General features: G+C 61.7%; 1 protein-coding gene across 1 annotated transcript in view; it reads left to right on the forward strand.

Moving 5' to 3' along the window:
* Positions 1 to 23493, forward strand: part of CARD10 (caspase recruitment domain family member 10) — a 27039-nt gene extending 3546 nt beyond the window's left edge. Inside the window, 20 exon segments of the mRNA XM_019446828.2 lie at positions 1752 to 1837; positions 1839 to 1967; positions 1969 to 2079; positions 6098 to 6295; positions 7205 to 7360; positions 8229 to 8354; positions 9428 to 9619; positions 10831 to 10965; positions 11314 to 11429; positions 12007 to 12035; positions 12505 to 12628; positions 17225 to 17384; positions 17798 to 17909; positions 18345 to 18588; positions 18786 to 18855; positions 19897 to 19999; positions 21405 to 21563; positions 21659 to 21774; positions 22256 to 22368; positions 22486 to 23493. Coding sequence (XP_019302373.2) covers positions 1752 to 1837; positions 1839 to 1967; positions 1969 to 2079; positions 6098 to 6295; positions 7205 to 7360; positions 8229 to 8354; positions 9428 to 9619; positions 10831 to 10965; positions 11314 to 11429; positions 12007 to 12035; positions 12505 to 12628; positions 17225 to 17384; positions 17798 to 17909; positions 18345 to 18588; positions 18786 to 18855; positions 19897 to 19999; positions 21405 to 21563; positions 21659 to 21774; positions 22256 to 22368; positions 22486 to 22720 — 2714 coding nt within the window. The 3' untranslated portion in view covers positions 22721 to 23493.
* Positions 23494 to 24542: the final 1049 nt, after the last annotated feature.

A 24542-nucleotide genomic window follows, 5' to 3' on the forward strand; every position in this document is an offset into this window, starting at 1 on the left:
CAGGTGCTGGTGCCTCGGACACCAGTACAGAGTTTCCTTACTCCATCCCTGTCGCGAGGCACTCTCATTATTCCTGTTGAACAGATGGGGAAACTGAGGCATGGGGCGACCTGAAGCAGTTTGCCCAAGTTGGGATTCAAATCCGTTTAGTCTGAACTCAAAGCCTGAATACTTTTATTTTTTTGAGAGAGACAGCGTGCGAGTGGGGAAGGGTCAGAGAGAGAGGGAGAGAGAGGGAGAGAGAGGGAATCCCAAGCAGGCTCTGTGCAGTCAGTGCACGGAGCCTGACACGGGACTTGAGCTCCTGAAACCATCGGATTGTGACCTGAGCCGAAGTTGGATGCTTGACTGACTGAGCCACCCGGGTGCCCCCGGGAGCGTCTTTTCTGTGTGCACGTTTGTGCACACGGGTGTCTCAGGAGGAGAGGATCTGGGAAGGAAAATTTCTCAGAGACTCCTATGTATTTTAAGTGTTAAATCAACGTTCATCCCGCCACCAGTGTATGAGTGCACGTTTTGCTCTAGTGTCACGAATCCTGGGGAATCATGTAAAAACACTCTGGCCAATTCTGATCTGTCAGAAATAATACCTTATTATTTTAAACTTGTACTTCATTGAGACATGTAGTTCACAGCTTACTAGTTAGTAAACCTTGGGCAAATCACCTGACCTTTCTGTGCTTTGGTGTTTTTGTCTTTATTTTATTTTATTATTTTTTTAAATGTTTATTTATTTTTGAGACAGAGAAAGAGAGAGCATGAACAGGGGAGGGTCAGAGAGAGGGAGATACAGAATCGGAAGCAGGCTCCAGGCTCCGAGCGGTCAGCACAGAGCCCGACGCGGGGCTCGAACTCACGGAGTGTGAGATCGTGACCTGAGCCGAAGTCGGATGCTTAACCGACCAGGCGCCCCAGTGTTTTTGTCTTTTTTTTTTTTTCAAATTTTTTTTTTTTTTTTTTTTTTTTAACGTTTATTTATTTTTGAGACAGGGAGAGACAGCATGAACGGGGGAGGGTCAGAGAGAGAGGGAGACACAGAATCTGAAACAGGCTCCAGGCTCTGAGCTGTCAGCACGAGCCTGATGCGGGGCTTGAACTCACAGACCGCGAGATCATGACCTGAGCGGAAGTCGGACACTCAACCGACTGAGCCACCCAGGCGCCCCCCCCCAGTGTTTTTGTCTTTAAAGTGGATGTAATAGCAGTACCTACCTCATGATGTTGTCATGCAGTTAACTAAATTAATTTCTTTAGCACAAAGAATGAAGCTAAATGTTAGTAGCTGTTACTGTCACCATTATGATTATTATTGCTGCTGAGTTGGAGCTTATTTTCCTTTGTTCATGAACCGATTTTGTTTTGGAACTCGCCTATTAATAGTTGTCCCTCATGTATTTGTTTGCTTTTTCTTACTGATTTGTAGGAGCTCTTTATATATCGTGGTTCCCAGTTCTCTGTTATATTTGTTATACTTTCTCCCGTTCTGGCTGTCTGTCTCTTAACTTCTTTGTTACATCTTTCACTGTTCAGATCTTCAACAGACTTTTGTACGGACTTGCCCCAATTTCTCTTTCCTAGGGTCTAGATTCTGTACCTTCTTCAGGAAGGCCTTCTCCACTCCAAAATTAGCAAAACTACACGCCCGAATTTCCCACCTAGTGCTTTTGTGGTTTGGGTTTTTCTGTGCAGGCTGCCATCCCGCTGCATTTTTATCTGCTCGCCCTGACTTTTCTCTCCCCCGTCCCTGGCAGATGAGGAGGGGCCCGAGGGCCTGACCCAGTTCCTGATGACGGAGGTGCGACGGCTGCGGGAGGCTCGCAAGAGCCAGCTGCAGCGGGGAACAACAACTGCAAGCTCGGGGTCGGATGCTGGAGGAGGAGCGCGCAGGACTGGAGCAGCGGCTGCGGGAGCAACAGCAGGCACAGGAGCGCTGCCAGCGGCTGCGGGAGGACTGGGAGGCGGGCAGCCCTGGAGCTGCTGCGGCTCAAGGACGAGAACTACATGATCGCCATGCGCCTGGCACAGCTCAGCGAGGAGAAGAACTCAGCCGTGCTGCGCAGCCGTGAGTTGCAGCTGGCGGTAGGCCCTGGGAAGGTGGGCAGGGTAGAGGGGGGAAGGGGCAACCTTTGCAAAACGGCGATGGCACTAGCGGGACCCAGCGTGTGGTCCCCGAGCCGCCGTGTGCCAGCCGTCGGACAACGCGGGCAGGTCCCTCCACCGTCCTGTGCCTCCGTTTTCCTCATCTGCGTCATGGGGGGTGTCGGTGGCGAGCGCTTCTTTCATTGGGTCATGGTGGTGGCTGTCAACCAGGGGTGATCTTGCCCTCCCCTGGAAACGTGTGGCTGCGTCCGGAAACGCTCGTGATCGCTTCTCGGCCCTTTTGGCTAAGATCAAGTGTAATGACGGTTCCGTGAGTTGAAGACCCCAGGGTTCTAGACACATTGAGTGCCTGGTGCTGTTGCTGTTCCAACCCGTGTCGTCATCAGTCGCTGATGGCATATGAAGCGCTGCTCTGCGCCACGCAGTTTACACGCGTCGCGTCACGTGACCCCGCTGCGCGCGATTTCATTTTGAAACGTACACACTGAGGGCTTGGCGCGTGGAGGCCCTTGCTCAAGGTCACCAAGCCCGGAAGCGGCACAGCCCGGCTTTGCACGGGTCCGCCTGGCACCGGGGCTGGCCTCCCGGCCCCTAATGCTCTGCTTGCTGCCTGCTCCCGTCCAGGTGAGAGCTCACCAGTCCCCCCCTGAGCGGCGGGTGAGGGGGCTGAGACACCAAGCCTCGCTTTCCTCGCTTCCTTCCCGGGGCTTAGCGGAGGGGGTAAAGCCGGTGTTTTATTGCTTCAGGGAGTTGTCCAGAGGACTTCCTGAGTTCGTGCTCGTGGGAGGCTTTAACAGGTGCCAACAGCACACGGTTCGCTCTCTCCCAACAGTCCTGTACGAGGTTCCCTGGGGTGGGTTCTGACTGTGTGATCTGAAGCCCCCCGATCTGTGAGCCTCAGCTGTCGCCGTGATGCTGCAGGTGGTGGGTACCCGGGGACGGAGGGTGGGCAGGTGGGAGGTGCCGGTGCCTTATTGCACCAGAGCCCGTGGCCGTGCATGCTCGTGGGGTGGACGTTTGGGGAAGAGAATCCTGATCGGAAGGCATCGAGGCCACAGGTCGAAAGGCAGCCAGGCCCGCTTAAGGGTGCAGGTGGCCGATGGGAGGGTGTGAGGTGAGGTGGCTGGGAGCGGTCGTCTGAGGGTCTGCTTGGTGTTTAGCACGAGATGGGCCAGCTGAGGCCTCTGACTGTCGGCAGATTGACGAAAGGCTGGCACTTGCAAGGGGCCCCCGGTTGCCTTATCCTGGCGGGAGGTCACGGACGAGGATGCCCTAGGAGTGGTTCGGCACCTCCAGTCTCCGGGCTCAGTCCTCAGCGTTGGCCCTGTACCAACTCCCTTACTTTTTCAGTTAACTCTCTTGGGACAGGGTGGGGGGCACGCCGCTCTTGTCCCCGTTTCTGGATGAGGAAACTGAGGCACGGAGAGGCTGGCTGGAGCATTTCCCAGGATCCGAGGAGTGAAGAGGGTGGCCTTAGGCTCCCCCCCACGCTTCACTGTGTCTGCTTCCTCTGACATGGATGTGGGGTTTGCTGTGAGGTTTTCCTAGAAGAAAGTTCTGCTTCTCAGAGAGGAAAGTGTGACGGCCACCGGTCCAGCAGCGTCAGGAGGGGCGTGGCCTGTGTCACCGTTGGGTTGGGTCCCCTGAAGTGGCAGACGTGTGCCTGCGACTGGGGCGGGGGGGGGGGGGACGTCCTGTGTGTGCACAGCTGTCTGGGATCCCCTGGGGTGCGGTAGAGGGTTGGAGAAGAGGTTCAGTCCGTGTTATCTGCACGTTGGCTGGCCCCCTGGGGGGGGCAGGTAATCTGCCACTTGCCAGATAGGGACTCTGCTTTTCCCTAGTTTAGGGGCCAGAGGGTCAGGGCTGAATTCCGATGAACAGATAAGATTTTCTTTAGACGTAGCTACCGTACATTTGCCTGAACTTTCTGGAGCTTTTCTGCCCCAGAATTAACAGAGGTGTTGCAGGTGGAAACGAACAGAACAGCTGAAGGGTGCCTGTCTTGGCCGCTTGGGGTCGCCTCCCCCTCCCTCCCCACTCCCGGGGCAGGTGTGTGGCAGCCGGGATTTAATACTGTGTTTTATAAGGTGCAAATTTAATGAGCTGTTATTTCTGAACAACATCAACTTAAGGACCGAACACTGTAATTTTGTGCTAAGTGAGTTTGTACACCGGGATTAAATGTATCCCTGCTTCCTGGTGCTCGGGGAGGGGGTGGGGGGGGGAGACTCCCCAGGGCCCCCGTCCTCTGAGCTCATCAGGGGCGCCTGCTGGCCGCGGGTCAGGCCGGAGGCCGCGGTGTGTGGCCGCAGTTCGCTGGAGAGGGTGTGACCACACTTGGCCCTTGGAACTAGCTGTCTTTCTCTGGCGGTTCACAAAGCGTGTTTTGTGAGGGGAAAGGAATGTGAGAGTCATGAATTTCTTTCTGAGTCCTTTGTGGAGGAGTACAGCTGCTTGACCCGGCATCCAGACCCTCATGGGGTGTGTGTGTGTGTGTGTGTGTGTGTGTGTGTGTGTGTGTCTGTGGGGGGGGGGGGCGTGGCATTGCCTGGCGCTGGGGGGGGGGGGGGGCGGGGGCGGGGGCTGCAAGCCATTTTTCCAAGCGAGGCCGGGGCACTCCGGGGCACCAGACGTTGACACGCCTACGCGGGGGACCAGAGGTCATCGTGCCCTTACCCCAACAGTGACTTCCTTTTGCGGCTTGCCACCTGCTGCTGCTCTTGTCACCGTCCAGACGCCTCAGACCCCACGTGGAAAGGAGCTCTGGCCAAGTGCACCGATAATCCAGCAGGCTGCCCGTGCAGCCCTCTCTGCCGGGCCACCACTCGGCCGTCCGCCGCCCACCCCGGGCCGGCTTCTGGCTGCACACACTAAACTGGTGGCAGGTTGGGGCTCCAGGATTTTACCTTAAAGCTGTGAAGACAGCCACTGTCACACCCCTGGCAGCTCTGGAGGCAGCCTCTGGTGGCTTGAAGGCCTCTACCCACCTACGGTCTTGTTGAATTCTTTTTTTTTTAATGGTTTTTTTTTTTTTTGAACTTTTAAAAAGTGTATTTACTTTTAAGAGAGAGAGAGAGAGAGAGTGCGAGCATGGGCAGAGCAGAGAGGGAGACACAGAATCTGAAGCAGGCTCCAGGTTCTGAGCTGTCAGCACAGAGCCTGACGCGGGGCTCGAACCCACAACGGTGAGATCGTGATCTGAGCCGAAGTTGGGTGCTTAACCTACTGAGCCACCCAGGCGTCCCATGAATGTTTTAAATTTACTTTGAGAGGGAGAGAAAGAGAGAGCGAAGAGCGGTGCGTGTGCCACACACACACAGAGACACACGCGGGGCTGTGCCAGTGGGGCAGGGGCAGAGAGAGGGAGAGAGAATCCCGAGCAGGCTCCACGCTGTCAGCAGGGTCTGGTGCGGGGCTCAAACTCAAGAACCGTGAGATCGTGACCTAAACTGAAATCAAGATCATGACTTAAACTGAGCCAGCCAGGTGCCTCCCCGCCCCCTGCCTGCCTCTCCCTCCCCGCCCCCCCCCCCCTCCCCCCCCCCCCCCCCCCCCCCCGTCTTTATGGAGTTTTACAGTGACTTTGGGAGGTAGGATGTGGAACAGGGGGATCAAAGGGGCCCATCTTACTGGTGAGGAGATTGAGGCACTGAGAGGGGCCACGACTTGCCCGGGTCATGCTGGGATAGAGGCAGCGCCGGGCCTGGACCCCGGCTCCCCCGATTGCTGGCGTGGCCCTCCTCCTCCGTCGTGCTGGCACTGGGCTGAATTGCCTGTGCTCTGTGTCCCAGCTGTGGGGCAGACGAGCCGGATGGAGGACACCCACCCGAAAGTCCTGGCAGCAGATTCCCCGGGGACAGCCCAGCCCAGCCCCAGCTGCTCAGGGAACCCCAGAGGCACCAGGAGTCAAGAGAGCAGAGCCTCTCCCCATGGCCTTGCCGGTGGCCCCTCCCTGGGCCTTGTCCCTCCTTGGGCTGACCCATGTCTTGGGCCCCAGGTGGATCAGCTCAAGCTCAAGGTGAGCCGGCTGGAGGAGGAGTGCACCCTATTGCGGAGGGCCAGGGGGCCGCTCCCCGGGTCCGAGGACAAGGAGAAGGACAAGGAGCCAGACGGTGTGGACCTGGTCTCGGAGCTGCGCGCGGAGAACCAGCGACTGACGGCGTCGCTCCAGGAGCTCCAGGAGGGTCTGCCGCAGGTGTGAGGGGTGGCGAGGGGGAGTGTGGGGGGGGTCAGACCGCCTGCCGCTCACCCATCCTCCTGAGACCTGGAGAGCGAGGATTCTAGAACCAGAGGCGGAACCCCGGCTAGCCTCTTGTCTCCAGCTCCGAGTGGAGGGCTCTCAGCGCTGGGCCCCTCCCCGGGTGTTTGGTCTGGGGCCCGTGGGTGACCCCAGGAGGTCTCCGAACTCCCTGAAACGGTGCACCTGATTTTGCGTGTGAACGTTTTTCTGGGGAGAGGCCCCCAGCTTTCCTCAGATTTGTAGAGGAGCCTGTGACCCTGGAAAGATTCAGACCCCTGAGGTCTGGATGGCCCTGGGGCTGGCTTGGGTGGCCCCCGGCCAGTCAGCAGGCCTATTGCCTGGCCGGTGCTCCACACAGGAAGTGGGGGATGGGAGCCAGGACTCCCACAGGGTCGGGGTGCCCAGCTGGGGTGTGGCTCTGTGGGCTGGATCTCGGGCCTGTGGGCCACCTGCCTGGGCCAGGCTCAGCCCCCGTGAAGAACCAGTGTCAGAGGGGTGGGGCTAGGCTTTGGAAAAGGCACCCATCTGCTGCCCTGGGCGGTCTGGCCGGGGAGCCGGAGCGAGAGCGAGCGGGCCTGGTTCTTGTTTAGGAATAAGATCCGGGCCAACTTGGGCAGGCACGTCCTCATTCACTTCATTTCCACCCCAGATGTTCCCTCGAGGGTGCGGGGCTGTGGGCCACACCTCCTGCACAGACTGGGACAGGGAGGTCCAGAGAGGTCAAGGCCCGTGGCCACGGTGGCAGAGCTAGTGGGGCGGGCCTGAGGGGGCGGGGGCAAGGGCTGTGTGTCCCCCTCCCTCCTGCCACAGTCAAGGTGGGCCCTGGGCCGGAGGTTGAGGCGGCCTCTGAACTATGACCCTCAGGAGGCCAGCAGGCTGGGGGCCCCAGGCTCGGAGCGCATCCTCCTGGACATCCTGGAGCATGACTGGCGGGAGGCACAGGACAGCAGGCAGGAGCTGTGTCAGAAGCTGCACGCCGTACAGGGGGAGCTGCAGTGGGCCGAGGAGCTGCGGGACAAGGTAGCGTCTGCCTCACGCCCTACCCTACCCCTGCCCGGTCCCCGCCGGGTTCCCGCTTCCTCCTTGCTCACAGACCGGCTCCTGGGGAGAGCAGGGGGGAGGGCGGGCATCACCTTCTCTGACATCTACTGTGCGCCAGGTGCCTACCGGGCTAAGAAAGGCGCACTCGTCTGTTCTCAAATACTGAGGTCGTTAGCGAACAGAACAAAGGCTTCTGCTCCTGCGGAGGCTAAATCCTAGCAGGGGAGACCAACAGCACTCTGCTCACACGATCCCGGGTCCGTTACTTCACGTAGCAGAGGGTGATAAGTGCTGTGCATGAAGGAGAGCAGCAGGGGGAGGGGGCAGATTGCAGTTTAAATGGGGAGGCCGAGGGGCGCCTCGGTGGCTCAGTCGGTTGAGCGTCCGACTTCGGCTCAGGTCACGATCTCACAGTTTGAGGGTTCGAGCCCCGCGTCAGGCTCTGTGCTGATGGCTCAGAGCCTGGAGCCTGCTTCGGATTCTCTCTCTCTCTCTCTCTCTCTCTCTCTCTCTCTCTCTGCTCCTCCCCGACTCACGCTCTATCTATCTCAAAAATAAATAAACGTTAAAAAAAAAAAAAAAAGATAAATGGGGAGGCCGAGGTTGGCTGGGAAGGTACCATTGTTATGGTCGCCCCTGTTTTACAGGTTGGGCAACTGAGGCCCGGGGTGGTGAAGTCGGTCGGTGGCCCAGGCCACTCAGCCAAGGGAGGTGGGGCGCTTGTTATTGAGGCTCAGGCCTCTCTCCCTGGACCTGCCGGGCACCTGCTGGTGAGCTTGCCCGGGGGGGCCCCAGGCCTGTGGTCTGAGCCGGGCACGCCCCGCCCTGCCCCCTCCCGGCCCCGCAGTACTTGCAGGAGATGGAGGACCTGAGGCTGAAGCACCGTGCGCTGCAGAAGGACTGTGATCTGTACAAGCACCGCATGGCCACTGTCCTGGCCCAGCTGGAGGAGGTGGAGAAGGAGCGCGACCAGGTGAGGGCGGCCACCGCTGCTCCCACCCGGGAGACGGGGGAGTGGGCGGGGCCAGAACCGTAGCCGGAGACTTCCGCCCGGCCCGGAGCGCTGATTGGTTTAGGAGGGGCGAGTGGGCCGAGGTACCGGAAGCACTCAGATAGGCCAACCTTCCCCCCCCCCCACCCCGCACTCCCCAACACACCTGCCTCACCCCAGCTCCTGGTCGAGGAGAGGGGGTCCCGGCACCCATCGCCTCCGGAGCCCTTGTTCCCTTCACGTCGAGGGCAAGGCCTACACAGGGCGGTGGTGCTTGCTAATATTTGCCGGTGAAGGAAATTCACCGAAGTTGTGGCTCGCGAGCCCTGGGTGCCATGGCCTTCACCTCCTGAGGCCACAGGGTGAGCTATTTCCTCCAGGTCACCGGCCCTCCTTGTACGGGGCTCCCCGCGCGGGGGGGAAGGGCGGGAGGTGCTGCCCTTGCACCAAGTTCGAATCCTACTAGAGAAGTGGAAGTCTATGTGTTAGAATGGGCCTCGGGGCCCCCTGGTGGGTCGGGTGAAGGTGCAGGTGACCCAGGTGGTCTGGAGGAGGGGGAGGGGGGACCCAGGAATCTGCACCATCTCTGGCTCCCGCTCCTTTTGAGACATTGGGTGGCAGGTCCCGGCCATGGCCCAGCTCCCAGGGACCCTGGTCTTCCTGGTGGGGAAAAGCGCTTTGGGTGGAGTGGGCTGGGTTTGAACCCTGGTTCCCCCGGGAGCTGGGATGCTGTGAGTAAAGGCCGAGGCACACAGGACGTTTCCCAGAAGAGGCTTCCGTTGCTCTTGGGAAACAGTAAGAGCCTGGACCTGACTCTGGATCCCAGCTCTGTGCCCGCTGGCCGGGCTGTCTGTAAAATGAGGACAAAGAGAATCTCCACCGTGGAAAGCTGGTGCGAAGATTGAGCGGGCGGCCTGATACTTAGCACAGGGCCCGGCGCCCAGGAAGCGCTTGATAAACGTTAGCGGCTGGTCTTGTGCCGGCCCTGCCCGAGAGGGCAGGACGGTTGGGTCAGGGCGGCCCCTGCACCCTCCCTCTCTGGCCGCTCTCCCCAGGCCATCCAGAGCCGTGACCGGATCCAGCTGCAGTACTCACAGAGCCTCATCGAGAAGGACCAGTACCGCAAGCAGGTGCGGGGCCTGGAGGCCGAGCGCGACGAGCTGCTGACCGCGCTCACCAGCCTGGAGGGTGCCAAGGCCCTGCTGGAGGTGCAGCTGCAGCGGGTCCAGGGGGGCTCCTGCCTCAAGGTGAGCAGGGGGCAGGAGCACGAGAGTTCCGGTGGGAATGCTGGGATCCTGGCAGGAGCTCTTGGCCGGGGCTGGGAACAAGCAGGACCTGGTGGGAGACCTCAGTCTGGGGGGTGGGACCCCCTGGGATCCCTCAGCTGGGCTTGGGAAGATGCAGGTTCCAGGAGGCAATGTGTGGGTCCTGGCTGGAGCCCTCGCCCTGGGTCAAGAGCATGCCGGTCTTGGAGGGAGCTCTCGGGCAGGACGGAGAATATGCAGGCCTGGTGGAACTTTCGACTGGGGTGGGTGTGGGTCGGTGCGTCAGGGGACAGGAAAGGGTCTCCGAGTTTCTGGGGTTGCTCCTGGGGCACTAGGAATAGTTTGAAGTTAAAAAAAAAAAGAAAAGAAAAGAAAAGAAAAAAGAAGGGTTTCAAGTTTGCTTTTGGATATTCTTGGAGAAGCCCGGCTGCATGAGGCCCGAAGGCCGCTCAGAGACCAGCTAGTTCAATTCCTTCACTGTATAGTCAGAGAGTGTCAGGGGCTTGCCCAAGTTCATACAGCCAGCCAGCACCCCTTGTCAACCAGATAGGAGTCCTTGGACCTCTGTTAGGAGCTCTGCCTTTTCCTCTCTTGGGTTTGCTTGAAGATGATCCCTTGGCCAAGCATTTGATGCATGGAGCCTGGAGGAATAGAACAAAGGAAGCATGAATCTGTCATTTGTCACTTTTTAAGATCCTCAGTGGCTTTTTTGCTCTTAGGTAAAGACCAGACCCCTTATCAGGCCCTGGAGGCCTGAAGGCTGGGCCCTTTCCTACCTCTAGCCTTGTTCTCTGGGTCACAGTCTTTTAATTCCTGGACTGTGTCACAGTCCTGCCTCGGGGCCTTTGCACATACCATTCCAGCTGCCTAGACCATCCTCCCCAACTTTATCTGCTTAACACCTACTTATCGTTGAGTCCTCAGCTCAAACCACACTTTCTCTGGAGAGCGCTCTGATGCCCCCAGGCTGGGTGGGCCCTTGGGAGTGCCTTCCCCACACTAGGCACCTTCCTTCCCTGGTCTCTTGGCAGTTTGGGGTTATTTCCTTAATCTGCCTGTGTGTTTATGGTCGGTCTCTGCTGGGCTGTGAGCTCCATGAGAGCAGGGATCCAGCCGTCTCATTCTCTGCCGGGTCCCCGGTGCTGGCCCTTGCCCTGCACTGCTCACCTCCTCCCTCCCCCTTCTGTTGCCAGGCTTGTGCCTCTTCCCATTCCCTGTGCTCCAACCTGAGCAGTACCTGGAGCCTCAGCGAGTTCCCCCCGCTGCTGGGAGGCCCGGAAGCAGCTGGGGAAGCAGCCGTCATGGGGGGATCTGAGCCCCACACCTCGGTAAGACACCTGCCCTCCCTGAGCGTGTCGGGGGTGGGGTGCGGATGCTGACAGCATTCGTGTAATGTCATTACCGACCTGTGGGTGCTTTCCAGTTCGCCGACAGTCCCATTTCTCATGTGAGGACACCGAGGCCCATGAAGGCCAAGTCCCCTACTTAAGCTCGCCCAGAGCCAGCTCCGCGCTAGGCCTGGGTGCCAGGAGCCACGGGATCCCCACTGTACTCGTGCAGAGCCCACGCCTCCACCCCGGGCCCTACTTGTCATCTGGGGAACGGGCACAAAGTAGGTGCGTTGAGGTGGGGGAGGCGGATTGGAGGTGACCCAGGCCCTGTCGTGGCGTTGGCAGGAGGAGGCCACAGATAGCGAGAAGGAGATCAATCGGCTCTCCATCCTGCCCTTCCCCCCGAGCGCCGGTTCCATCCTCCGCCGGCAGCGTGAGGAGGACCCCGCACCCCCTAAGAGGTAAACAGGATGGGGAGACAGCAGTAGAGGCTCAGGGAGATGCTGTTGCCGTTTCTGAAAACAGCCACGTCCCAGAATCCCTAGCGCCAGCACCAGCATCGGAGCTAGGTGGGCACCTCCCCTTACCGCCTTTAAATGGCCGGGGCTCTGGGGACCCCGGTCCGCAGAGTCATGGCCATGACCCAGGTCGGGGGCGGGGGGGGGGGGTGGGTGATGAAGTCACAGTCTGGTATGGGAGCAGACGTGGGAGCCACGAATGACAGAGGCAGAAAGCAGGGGTGAGATGAGGGTGAGAAGTCCAGGGAGGCTTCCAGGAGGGGGTGGCGTTCAGGGACAGGCCAGGGCATTCTAGGGGGAGGGGCGTGGGGCAGAGGTCAGACCGTTAGCTTCTCGCCCTGTGAGTTTAGGGGAGCTGGTTGGCCCAAGTGCCCACTGCCTGGGACTCCTGCCTTGGCTGTAGCCTACCTGTGCTTGGGGGCGGCAGGACCTCTTGGTGGCCAGGCGGCAGGGGAGGAGGGACCGGGGCAGAATGCCCCCTGTGCCTCAGCTCCTGCCTCCCCTGCCCTCCTCCCCCCAGGTCCTTCAGCAGTATGTCGGACATCACAGGTAACGGCCCTCGGGGACTCCGTGGGGAGGGCTCATTGCCGGGGTGGCTTTTTGGCCCACCTGAGGTCTGTGCTGCCTGCTCTGCCCTTGCCTGCGCCCCCCTTCCTGAGGCCCCCCCACCCCGCGCCCTGACCGGGCGGGGCAGCTGTGCCCCGGAGGCCCCTGGGGAGTTGGGCCACGCCGCTCACCCGTTGCCCCGGCCTGCTCCTCTCTCCTGGGCCTGGCTTCACTGTACCGGCTCCTCAGTCCCGGCCCTCCTTCCCGGCCTTCCCTCCCAGGGAACCGAAGGGTCACCTTGGCCCCGGCCCAGCCCCGAGCCCAGTGGGTGCAGTGTGTTCCTGGGGTGTCAAACCTGCCAAGGTCCTGGGAAGGCCCTGGGCTCGAGCACCTCGCCCCCTTCTCACGGGCCCTGGCTTGCCCTGGTTGCTTGGTCTGGAGCCCCGGAACCTCCTCCTTTCTCCCCACCCAGGGAGTGTGACGCTTAAGCCCTGGTCTCCTGGTCTCTCCTCGTCCTCGTCCTCTGATAGCGTGTGGCCTTTTGGGAAGTCGGATGGCCTCCTGGCCAGAGGCTGTGGCCTGGATCTCCTCAACAGGTACCGCGGCTGCCTGGGGTGGTAGAGCTGGGCCAGGCAGGGCTGGGTGGGGGTGGCGTCAGACCCCTGGAGCAGGGCGAGGGGGTGGGAGGGATCAGTATCTCAGCTTTAGCCTCAGGCAACCATAGAATATTTGGGCTTGTAGACACCTGGGATTCAAATCCTGTCACTGCTGCTTGTCGTCTGGGTGACGGGCTGGTCACTTCCCCTCTCGGCGCCTCCGTATTTCCTCATCTGCTGAAGGTGGTCAGTGATCTCTTCTGCGTGGGGGTGTTTGGGGGTTCAGGACTCGTGTCAGTAAAGCACCCTGCTTTGCCAGCTGTTAAGTAGGTGCTCAGTAAATGGTAGTCGTTACTCGTACCCCCCTCTGCTTGCCGTCCTCCCGGCGCTGAGCCCCCAGCAGGACCGAGCCTCCCGGCAAGGCTTCGCGCTGTGGGTGGGGTGGGAGCCCCGCCGCCGCCGGGCTGGCCACAAGCCCGTGACAGGAGTCGTGAAGCAGACGGGCCCAGCATGCGTTGCGGTTCTGTCAGTGTTGGTCGTCGAGTGACCTCCCCGGTCGGGCTCGCGGATGGGTCCCAGGAGGGCGGGCGATAGATGAGTCGAGAATGTGCACTTCGAACTCCAGGTAGGGAGGGCAGCTGGGTGAGTGGGGAAGAGCAGAGGGCAGAGGCTGTCCAGGGATGGCCCGGAGCTTGGCGGTGACTGGAGCCGGAGGGGGAGGGGGCCAGGGCGGGCTTCATGAGTCAGGCTGGCCGTGTGAGTCAGGCGAGAGTGTGGACTTCGGCTTGTGCCCGCTGGGAAACATAGCAAGATGTGGCTGTTACTAAACGCGAGGCCGGCCGCTGGCTGCCTCACAGCGTTCTCTCCGTCCTGGGAGGCGGGTGTTATGATTACATCCCTGTTTTATAGAGGAGAAAGCTGAGGCTCAGAGAGGCTGAGCGACTTGCCTGAGGTCACACAGCTGGAAAGTGCCAGGGCTAAGACCCACAGTGACCTCAGCAGGTTTGCGTTTGGGGAAGGGGCCTGGGGAGCACTGAATGTCAACAGCCGCAACGCGGGGGGGCAGATCACCCGAGAAATAGGGGCAGAGCAGGACCAGGGGCCCGAAGCAGCTTGACCAGGCCCAGGTCCAGGCCCCTGCCCCCACTCTAGCCCTCCGGCAGCGGGGCCAGCACGACATTGTTTCTCCCGGTGCAGGACGTGCTTCTAGGGGAAGGGGTGGAGGCGCCTCCCTTCCTGCCTGCCTTGGCCCTTCCTCCAGCTCGGTTCAGCCTGCAGCAGGGGTCCTGGCTGCTGTCCAGGGGGCACCGGAGCAGGAGGTTCTGGCCCCGTCCCTGCCCCCCCCTCCATGTGATCATGGGGCCACCTCTGCAGTTCCTGGGGAGGAGGGAGCTGAAGGGAGGACACACACCGGGGCGGGGGCAGGGACGGGGGACTGAGACAGCAAGATGTGGACAGATGCAGGGGGGGGGAGGGTAGGGAGAGCCTGGGTGGTGCGTGGGGTGGTGCCTGCGTGCGTCCTGGGGCAGTGTCCCCGCACAGAGCACAGTGGGAAAGAACAAGACACTGGAGCCCTGTCACTTGCTACCGAGGGGCTTGGGGCAAGTCACTAAATTCCCCAGGGCCTCGGTTTCCTGCTCTGTAAAATGGGGTTGTCACGGGCTTCGGGTGTTCCCCTTAGGGTGTTTTGAACAGTGCCCGGCTCAGAGTGAGCGGTAGTGTTAGCCCTTTGCTGTTTTTATCGCTGCTGTTGCTCAGGTTCCCCGAGTAGCCCGGCAAGGCTGGTGTTTTTAGCCTCATGATACAGATGACCAGAAGGAGGCCCAGGGAGAGTCGGGAATTTGTCCCAAGGCCACTGGGCGGTGGAGTTGGGGATTCCGATGGACCTTCCTTCTGGTTAAGCTGCTTTCAGCTCCCGGTCATGGTGCGACCTCACCGTGTGCTGGGCCTTTGCAGCGGTCCGGCCTCCCCTGCCCTTCTGGGCTCCTAGGGCCTTGGGGGCAGGGCAGGGGTTGCTGGGGCGGGCTGAGGGCTGGACGGACAGACGGACAGGTGGGAGAGAGAGCGAGGAAGGGCCAGAGAATGCAAGTGGGGCGCTGAGGGGCGAGTGCTGGGTGAGGGTCACTAGGGGAGGGTCAGTGTGAGTCTCCCTGGCAGGGCCTGCCCCCCGGTCAGTCAGACTGTGTTGCTAGAGACCCAGGAGTCCAGAGATTGGACTGTCCCCCTTCCCCGGCCTTGTGTTCCTCTCTCTTCCCTCATCCACTTGTCTGCTGAGGTCTGGTGGTGAGAGGGACCCGACTGGACCTGGGAGCTGCCAGGCGGACTCTCCCCCCTTCCCCAGGGGGACTCTGGAGGCCCAGAGAAGTCACTGGGTCCCTCAGGAAGGTGGGCAAGGGTGTCCTGAAGGAGGCGGTGCCTGAGCCAGGTTGGCAGGGAGAGCCTGAAAACTTGGGGTGAATGGTGGGGCTGGGGGTGGGGCTGGTGTGCCAAGGCAGGGGGTAGGGGGCAGGGGGCCGATCAGCTGGTACCAGGAAGGGCTGAGTGCAGGCTGCCTGCTGGGCTGCCTCCTGGGGGAGCCCTGATGCTCGGTTGTCTGTGGCTTTGAAACAGGTGGGGGAACTGCTGGCCACGGAGAGGTGACTTTTCTGAGTCACCCCTGGTAACAGTAGCTGTGTAACCTCTCTCGGGCACCTAGTTAACGTGGCACCGTTCTAAGAGCGTCCCACGCTTAATTCCCTGAGTCGTATGTACGATGAGGGAGGCGGAGGCCGATGGGGCTCTTGAGGACCACAGGCTAAGCAGCCAGGCCGTCTGGCCCCGGAGTCCCTGCACGTGCCACTTTTCTCAGAGTCCCCTGACCGTACCCCACCTGACAGAAACTCAGGACACGTGCCCGGAACAAAAGGGTCACGGGACGATAGTTGGGTTTACTCGAGGGGAGGCTGGTGTGCGTTTTCTATTCTGTTCTGATAAAACACTGCGTTGGCCGTGACCTTGTGAATTTCACAACCCTCTTAGGGGCGAGGCCTGCAGTTGGAGGTTTCCTGGAGGCCTCTGGTCTCCACCTCCCCTGCATCATCTTTATGTTGGTCCGACCCTCACACCCACGGTGGGAGACAGTGTCCTCATCGTCCTGGCTTTATGGATGTGGTGACAGAATCAAGCGGCCAGCTCGCTCGTCCACATCTAGGGCACAGTTAAGGCTGGGGTCTGGAGTGGGACTGTGTTTCTCCAGCCAGGGGGCAGCATGGCCAGACCCAGCTTCGGGCCTCCCATCTCTGCCCTGGCCCATCAACTCAGCCCGGACATTCCCAGGGCCGGGGGAGCCTACGAAGGTAGGGTGGCACCCGTGTCCGGTCACAGCCCTGTGGGCGTGGCTGTTTGTTTTGACTGAGAGGGTGGAAGCCGAGAAGGGCCCCTGGGGCCAAAGATTCCCCCCCTCCACATGCGCGCAGACGGTGTTAAAGTCCTTATAGCCTTGCCCACCCTGGGCGGACAGCAGGGGGCAGTGTGGCTGCGTGGGCAGCAGTTGCCAGGGTGGGTGGGGAGGCGGGCGATGGTGGGGGACGCTTGGGCCTCTCCCCTGCGGACTCTGGCCTCCCCTCTTCCCTAATCCTCCGGCCAGGGGGGCTCACAGAAGGGAATTTCAGGCGGCTGTGTCTGCGCCGGCCGCAGGGCCTCACAGGTTCTCATCCAGGGACAGGAAGAACCCCGCCACGATGGGGATCTGGGTGACTCTTTGTCTTAACTGTCAGTGGTTTCCACTGCCCACAAGAGGAAGGCCAGACGCCTTCCTTGTGTGCCCTCCACAGGCTGGCTCCAGCTTGCCTTTTCTGGGAGCTGTTTCCCATGATGTTCAATTAGCTAATTAGGGCAAAGCGCTTAGCATGGTTTCTGGCACACGGGGAGCACTCGGTAAGCATTTGCTGCCGCTGTTATCACTGTTGTTATTAAATCCTTCCGCACATCCTGTATTCTGTCCTCCACACCTCTGCCCCTGCCAGCCCTTCAGCCTGGAGCACCACCTTCCTCTCTGTCTATTCCTGAAGCGCCTCTATTCGTCACCGCCGGGTAGCCCCGCTGCCTCTTCCTCTGGGAAGCCGCTCCCCTCGGTGCTCCCACGGCCGCCTGTAGCCATCTCTGGTCTGTGTTGTGTCCTAACGGTGACCTCCCCCGCTAAACTGTGAGCATAACGAGCTTTTACTTGTCGTCTGCCATGTGCCGGACGCTGTGTTTGGGGCTGGGGACCCAGAGCTGAGCACGATGGTGGGCTGGTCCTGAGGGTGTTCTTTCTGGGCAAGCGCAGAGGGTGCGATCCTGCAGGAAGCTTCGCCTCAACCTCGTGCGGGGGTCGGGGAGGGAGAGGTTGCTTTGGAACTGAGCTTTGAAGGATGAGCAGAATCTGCCAGACAGAAGAGAGGGGGAAGGGCATTCCGGGCAGCAGGCACAGCGGGTGCAATGGCCCTGGGGTGAGTTGGGGGAGGGTTGGTGAGAGTCATGGCTCGGTTGGGGAATTGCTGTGGTTCTCCTGGGAATGTCGCACTGAGTCGAAATACTGACTGAACTCTAATTCCTGGTTCCCTTCTCTCTTCCCAGGTCTCTGGCCATCCGAGTGTCTTGCCGGAGCCCCCCGGGGGGGCCTGAGCCCCAGGACAAGGGCCCAGACGGCCTGTCATTCCTTGGGGACAGCTGGTCTGGGGCCGTGGTGCGGAGGGTGCTCTCCGGGCCAGGGTCTGCCAGGGGGGAGCCGAGAGAGGTGAGACCCCATCCCTCTGAGTTGGGGGAGGAGCCAGTGCATTAGCTGGGGCTGGATGCCCTCTGATTGGCGGATCTAGGTCACTGGGCGGAGTTTCTGGGGGTTGCCCCAAAGCAGAGGCAGGCTCAGAGATGTCACCCAGGTTGGCCTGCCTCAGCCAGCAGTAAATTAAATCTGACTGGGCAGGGGCTGGACGGATCCCCACCCTTAAGCATGGAAAAGAACAGACACCCTGGGGGAGGACGACGCCTGTTGATGGGGGAAGGATCTGATTGGCTAGGTGCCCTGTGAGGTGGGGTATCTGAATTACCGGGATATGTCACCACCACCCCAGTCTCCCTTCAGCCCCAGGGCTGCGGTGGCCTGGGAAGCTCACTTCCTTCCTTCCCTGCCTGCCTGGGTTTCTTTCCCAGCCAAGGGCAGAGGCTGCTGGCCTGGACGGGGCAGGCCTGGAAGGTGAGGCCCAGCAGAGAACCTTGCTCTGGAGCCAGGCGTCCACACTCCCCTTCCTGATGGACTTCAAGGGTAAGTCTGGCCAAGGGCCGAGGGACTGGGGACTCCCGGGTCCCAGAAGGTCAGAGCTGAGAGCCCACAAGAGGGCTTGTCCAGCCCGTGATGCAGGTGGGACAACTGAGGCCTGGCTGCAGCCTGGCTGTCAGCAGTGCCCTTCCCTCGCCCACTGTTCGCCCTTGCGGGCTGTCCTTTGTCTCCTCCTTAAGGAGCTTATCATGACAGGAGTCCAGAGACCCGGGTTCAAGGCCTGGTTCTGTTCCTAGTGGGCTTGGTAGCCTCGGGCAGGTCCCTGTCCTCTCTGGGCCTCAGACTCTCACTTTAAGAGGGGGGAGGTAGGGTTCTGGCAGCTCAGGCCTTGAAAGGGGCGTGATGGAGCCCGAGGCCGATCCCTGACTTACTTAATCCTCCTTTTGCCCTCCCTCCTGCCCCTGCCCTGCCCATGTCCAGCCTGTCAGTCCTTCCACGAGGCCCTAGATGCCTGGACAAAGGGGCTGAGCACTGAGCCCTTCTATATTCGAGCCAACCTCACCCTGCCCGAGCGTGCAGACCCTCATGCCCTCTGTGTGAAAGCCCAGGAGATCCTGCGGCTGGTGGACCCGGCATACAAGCGGCGGCAGGAGTGGTTCTGCACACGGGTCGACCCCCTTACGCTGCGGGACCTGGACCGGGGCACTGTGCCCAATTACCAGAGGTGACGCAGAACCGGGAGTCTGGGGGCGGGTCCCGCAGGGAGCCGGGACCAGGATAGGAGGCTTTTCCCCTCCCCCTGCAGTCCCTCACTATCCTCCGGGACAGGATAAGGGGGCTGGAGGAGAGGAGGTGAGGGGCTCCCTTTCTCCCTACAAATGCACCATGTGACCCCACCCCACCCCCATCCCTACCCCGCAGAGCCCAGCAGCTCCTAGAAGTTCAGGAGAAAGGGCTGCTCTCCAGCCGGCACCGAGGGCCCCGAAGTAACGTAAGCAATGCTGGGCGGGCTGGCAAGGGTCCGGGGAGAGGGCCTGCCAAGGGTGGGGTCCAAAGGGGGAGAGGCCAGGTTCTGTTGTCTGACAGCCCTGGGGGAGGAGAGGAGGGAGGCTCCCACCTCGCTCCTTCACTCGGACACGGTTGATCATCTCCTACATGCCCAGCAGACAGGACAACGGCAGGGCTCACTGTCCAGAGTAGTTGAGAGGATTAAACGAGGCAGCTCAGGAGCAGGCCTGGCCACGGCCAGCACTTGACAGAATGGCAATCACGCCCCCTTTTCCAATCCCTGGGTAGGGGCTGGGCCGGGTGAGCCTCCCCCGGCCGCCCTACACACGGGCAAAGAGAGGCTCAGAGAAGTGAAATCACTCAGAAGGCCAGAGGGGCTGAGAACTCTGGAGCCAGACTGCCTGGGGTGGAATCCCAGCTCTGCCACGAGCCAGCCAGCCCACCGCACCACCTTGGACAAGCACCTGACCCTCCCTTGAGGCTCTGTTTCCTCATCTGTAAAACTGGGGAAGTTACGTTGCCTGCCTCGTGGGTAGAAGGCTTCAGTGAGTTCGTGACATCTGGGGCTCAGTGTCTGTCACGTTCCCTGCTGGCCTCTGGTGTCATCGGTGCTGTCATTTGTCGGTGCCGTTTTTTTTTTTTCGTACCCAGGGTCACGTTGCTAATTCATTGGAAGAGGTTCCAAAGGTTGCCTCTCAGGCGACATTAGGTCGCTCTGGTCTCTGGGCCTCGGTTCCCCGTCTGTAGACCTAAGGCCCCTCTAGCTCTAACTGGCTCCCACAGGCTTGCTTCCCCGGGCCCATAGGGATGGTTACCCTCAGCTGCCTGGGGAGAGGGGGGCTGTGCTGGGCCGGGTGGGGGCAGAAGGCCTGGTGGGGAGGGGACCTCTCGGGCTGACCCAGGGGGCAGCCGGGCCCCCTCTGCCGGGGTGGGGGGGGTCCCATTCATCTCCTCCCCGCTGAGGGTGGGATGGAGGCTGGGCCCTCAGGTGCTCCTCTCTCCGTGCCCCCCTCTCCCCCGCCAGCTGAAGAAGCGAGCCCTGGACCAACTCCGGCTGGTGAAGCCCAAGCACGTGGGAGGTTCTGCCGGAGATTGTCCAGAGCAGCTGCTGATGGAACCCTGCTCAGGTGAGCACACAGCTGCAGAGGCGCGTCCCGTGCTGGTGTCTGGGAGGGTGCACGTCTGGGTGTCCTTTGGCCCTGGCGGTCCATTCTGCCTGCAAGAGCCCGTTGAAGGGCTTCCGGTGGGGAGCAGGGCAGGGTGTCCGGGGCCTGAGACATGGGCTCCCCCTGGTGGGAGACGGGCCACTGGGGTTGAGGGAGCCAGTCGGGGGGAGGCACCGGTGTGCGAGTGTGACCGTGGGGGTGTAGGATCCCGGGGCTCACGCGAGCCCGGGTCTGTTCTTGTCTGGCGGAGCAGTTGTAGTGGTGTTTCTCACGTGTGTGTGCCGGCCGGTGCCAGCAAGATCCCCGAGCGGGTGTCTGAGAGGCAGTAGTGGGGAGGCCTTGGGTCAGATCGGGGAGAGGGGTTGGCGGAGCCCGGAGGAGGGAGTCGGCAGTTCCGAGGGGCAAGAAGACGGTGGTGAGGGAAGACTTCCCGGAAGGGAAGTTGCCTGAGGTGGGGTTTTCGGGGATGAAGAGGAGTTCGTTCCCGGCACAAGGCGCAGCTGTGCAAAGGCACAGAGGTATGGCTGTGTGTGACGCGCGTGCAGAACACCGGGTACAGCGAGTGCGAGCCGGACGCCAGGTCTGTCACAGAGTGTGCTTGGTCCAGGGGACACAGTGGTCCCTCCCCTTGGAGCATATGGCCCCGGGGGTGGGGGTCAGGGGGAGGCAGCTGCCCGCCAGTCAGATCATCGTACCCGTAAACATAATTTTGAAGCGTGACACGTGTAATAGAGGAGAGCTGGGTGCCTTGGAGCGCACGCCAGAGGCCCTGCACATCTGGGGACCAGGGAAGGTGCAACCTGGGCTCTGAGGGGAGCGTGGGGTCTAACTGGGCCAAGAGCTGCCGGGCTGGGGCTCTGGCCTCCCCGAGTCACGCAGAGGCCCTGTGCTTGGAGGCAGTCGGTCCGTGTGCTGGGGCACGTGACTTGCTGCCCCTCTAGGCTCTGGCAGGGCTGGGTCACCCACGTGGGGGATGTGCCCTCTTTCCTGAGGGTCGCGGGAGGTCACTGGCACGTTGAAAGCAGGGGACTTACGGGATCTGACTGTAGGTTTAAAGCCTCTGTCTGGCTGTTGAGAGGAGAAGGACCTGGAATTGGGGCTGGGCAAAGGTGAGGCGGGCGGGGGATTGGGGGCAAAGCTCCTGCAGGGGGCTGCTGTGTGTGTGTGTGTGTGTGTGTGTGTGTGTGTGTGTGTGTACATGCGTGCACGTGCACAAAGGAACAGCAGCAGGTCTTAGGGGGAAAAAAAGGGGGGGACTTGAGAAGAGCGGATGGGGTTTTGAGGCTCGAGGGGCTGGCCACCCTAGGACAGAGGAGCTGGGGCCCTGCCTGCACCCTCACCTCCTCTGCCCCCCGCCCTGCCGTAGAGCCAGAGCGGAGCCTCAAACCCTACAGCCTGGTGCGGCCGCTGCTGGTGTCCGCCCTGCGGCCTGTGGTGCTCTTGCCTGAGTGCCTGGCGCCCCGGCTCATCCGCAACCTGCTAGACCTGCCCAGCTCCCGGCTGGACTTCCAAGTGTGCCCGGCGGGTGAGCCTGGGTGCCCGGGGAGGGGAGGGCCGGGCGGCACCCACGGGCGGCCGGGCCCACGGGGCCCTTCACCCCTGCCTCTCGCCGCTCTGCAGAAAGCCTCTCTGGGGAGGAACAGTGCTCGTCCTCAGCACCGGGAGCCCCCAAGGCCCAGCCCGCCGCCCCTGGGCTGGGCAGCAGGATCCGCACCATCCAGGGGTCTGTCGGGAAGGTAGGTGCTGGGGCGGCGGGGAGCTGCCCCTCTGGGGTAGAGAGCCGGTCTGAGTGTGGGCTCTCTCGCAGAGCCGCCGGGCGAGTCCCGTCCCTTCCACGGGCCTGTCTCCTCCCCTGCGGGTGGGGGGGCCGGGGCGGTGGAACGCGGGTCCCCTTTGAGGTGTTGGGCTGGTACACCCCACCTGTCCGTCCCATCCCAGACTCGCTGCTACCTTGGGGGCCGGCTGGGGGCTGTCAGACATGGGAGCGCCGGTGGGGTCCGCTCCATCCCGTCGATGGCGAGGCTGAGGTCCAGAGCGGGCACGTGACTTGTGTCCCCAGGTCTCCCACCTTCCCCCGGGGTACTTTCCTCGTTGCCAGGGCCCTTCTGGTGGGAGACACGGGACCCTGTAGGGGGCTGTGCCTGGAGGGCCTAGTGGGGGCAGGGAGGTCAGCGTCTCTGGGCTGAGAGTGAAATGTCGCCTCCGTGTCCTGAAAAGAAGCACTGCCTGTTGGAGCTGGGCGCACGGGGCGTGCGGGAGCTGGTCCAGCACGAGATCTACCCCATTGTCATCCACGTGGAGGTGACGGAGAAGAACGTCCGGGACGTCAGGTGAGGGAGGGTGAGGCCAGCGTTTCCTCCTCCTTGAGGAGGTCCCTGTCTCTCCGCCTCCGTCCGCCGCGGTGTCTGTCCCCTCCTCTGACCGCCGCCTGTCCCCTCTGCCAGCAGGAGTCTGCTGGGCCGGCCGGGCACCCGGGACTCGGAGCTGCTTCGGCAGTGCCGCAGCTCGGAGCAGGCGCTCTGGGAGCTGCCCTGCTCCTGGGTGCGGGTGCCGGCCCACGCGTGGGGCCACGCCGAGGAGCTAGCCAAGGTGGTGCGCGGCCGCATCCTGCAGGAGCAGGCCCGCCTCGTGTGGGTGGAGCAGGGCAGCGGCAGCAGCATCGGTGGGAGCAGCGAGGCCTGAGGGGCCCCTCCGGACGCCTGCTGCCTCCTGGCCCACTTCAGAAGCCGTCGGCGGCGGGGACCCCGGTGTCCGCGGTGGAGCTGGGGCCCCGGCCCATCGCGAGCCCTCCTAGACCCTCGGACCCTCCCACAGTGGATCTGTGGGAGCCCTCAAGGCGGAGCCCCCCCCCCCCACTCGCTGCTCTGGGCCTCCTGAGTGCCCCCGTGTCCCCGCGATTCCACTCACGGGCCCCACGCGCGGGCCCGCATCCTCAGCCTATCGCTCACCCGGAGCTTCCGAGCTCTCACTCCTTCGCACAGGTTTACGCGCCCAGGTTCTCAAAGGCAGGCACCTGAGGACTCCTGGGTTCTCAGCCAGTTCTGCTCAAGGAGCCCCGAGCTCGTCCCGCGTGCCCCCGCCCGCCGCCGCCCCCCCCCCCCCCCCCGCCCCTCTCGCCTTTCTGCTGTGTACTTCCACGTGTGGGCGCCGCGGCGTCCCCGGCCCTCCGTGCCCCTCGCGTCTTCCCATCACACGTGTGTCTGTGGTTCTCTCCCGTGTAAATGCCCCACCCCACCCCGTGACACTTGGGCACCGACACTCCTGTGTTCCTGGGGAGCACACCGAGGACCGTGTTCTCACAGCGCCAGCTCCCTGCGGTGACTCACCTCTCAGAGGCACCGGTGGGGAGAAGGGCCGCTGCTCCGTCACCAGAATGTATGGCTCGTTGAGTTCTGAGCGGGCCTTTTTCACTCAGAAGCTGCACATGATGTAACATTAAACGGTTTGTCATAGAAGCTGGTGGCCTTTTGCTTGCTTGCCTCCCTGGCCCCGGGGCCCCCTCTCCATGCTCCCGACTTGTCCCCACCCCCCGATCAGGCTGATAACCACCTCTCAGGCCCCTGCTTGCCCACGGGGAGGGTCAGATTTCGTTCCTGACTCATCCCAGAGCCGCCTGGCATCTGTGCTGGCATCACCTTACCTGCCCCCAAATGACCGGAGAAGGGCCCCACAGACAGGCCATCTCCATGCTCAGCCCTGCCCGTGTCTGATCATCAAAGGAGGGTCCCCTGGAGAGGGGACACCAAGGCTAGCAGGGTCCGGTCTTGGCTTAAGGGGCCCAGCTGCTGAGCGGAGGGGGCCAAGCGCCAACCCCCCCGTGCACAGTCAGGTCCCTGAGACAGTTGGACCAGAGAGGATGGTCTAAGCAGGATGACCACGGGGGCTGCCACTTACGCCTAGGGTCTGGGATTCCTTTCTTCAAGAAGTACTTACTGGGCCTGTGTGCCAAAGTGCTGTCCTTGGTCATCCTATGACCGTCCTCTGTCACAGTGATGAACTTGGGTCGGCCCCTGGAGATTTCAGGGGGAATGTTTACTAGGTGGAAGGAGCCTCCAGAGCAGAGTCTCAGAGGCTGAAAATGCATTGAGTGTGGCCCCCTGGGGAGTGGTAGGAAACGAGGCTGGGAAGTCCAAGTTCAGAGGTAGGGGCTGCCTAAATTGTAGTGTCCTTTGAGGTCTGGCTCAGACACCGTCTCCATGAAGGCCGCTTGATTCTCCCAGGCCTTGGGACTTCTCTGTCCTGCCGTGTTCTCTGCCTTGTGGCAGGACGGTGGGTGCCTGTGGCTCCCTGGGTGTGGAGACTGGGTAATGATGCTCATTTGGGTCAAGGAACCTCCCCACTTCCTTGCTGTGTGTCTGGCCCAGTGCTTGGTCTATGGACATAAGAATCTGGGTGACGTTGCAGGATCTCAGTAAGGCAGCTGCCTTTGCCTGGTCTCATGTTAGGTGTCCTTCCACTGGGGTGGAGAAGCCCACTAACCCCTTAATCCTCACCGGGTCTTATT

Source organism: Panthera pardus, unplaced genomic scaffold (assembly GCF_024362965.1).
Source record: "Panthera pardus isolate Hobbes unplaced genomic scaffold, ASM2436296v1 HiC_scaffold_6, whole genome shotgun sequence".
NCBI lineage: Eukaryota > Metazoa > Chordata > Mammalia > Carnivora > Felidae > Panthera > Panthera pardus.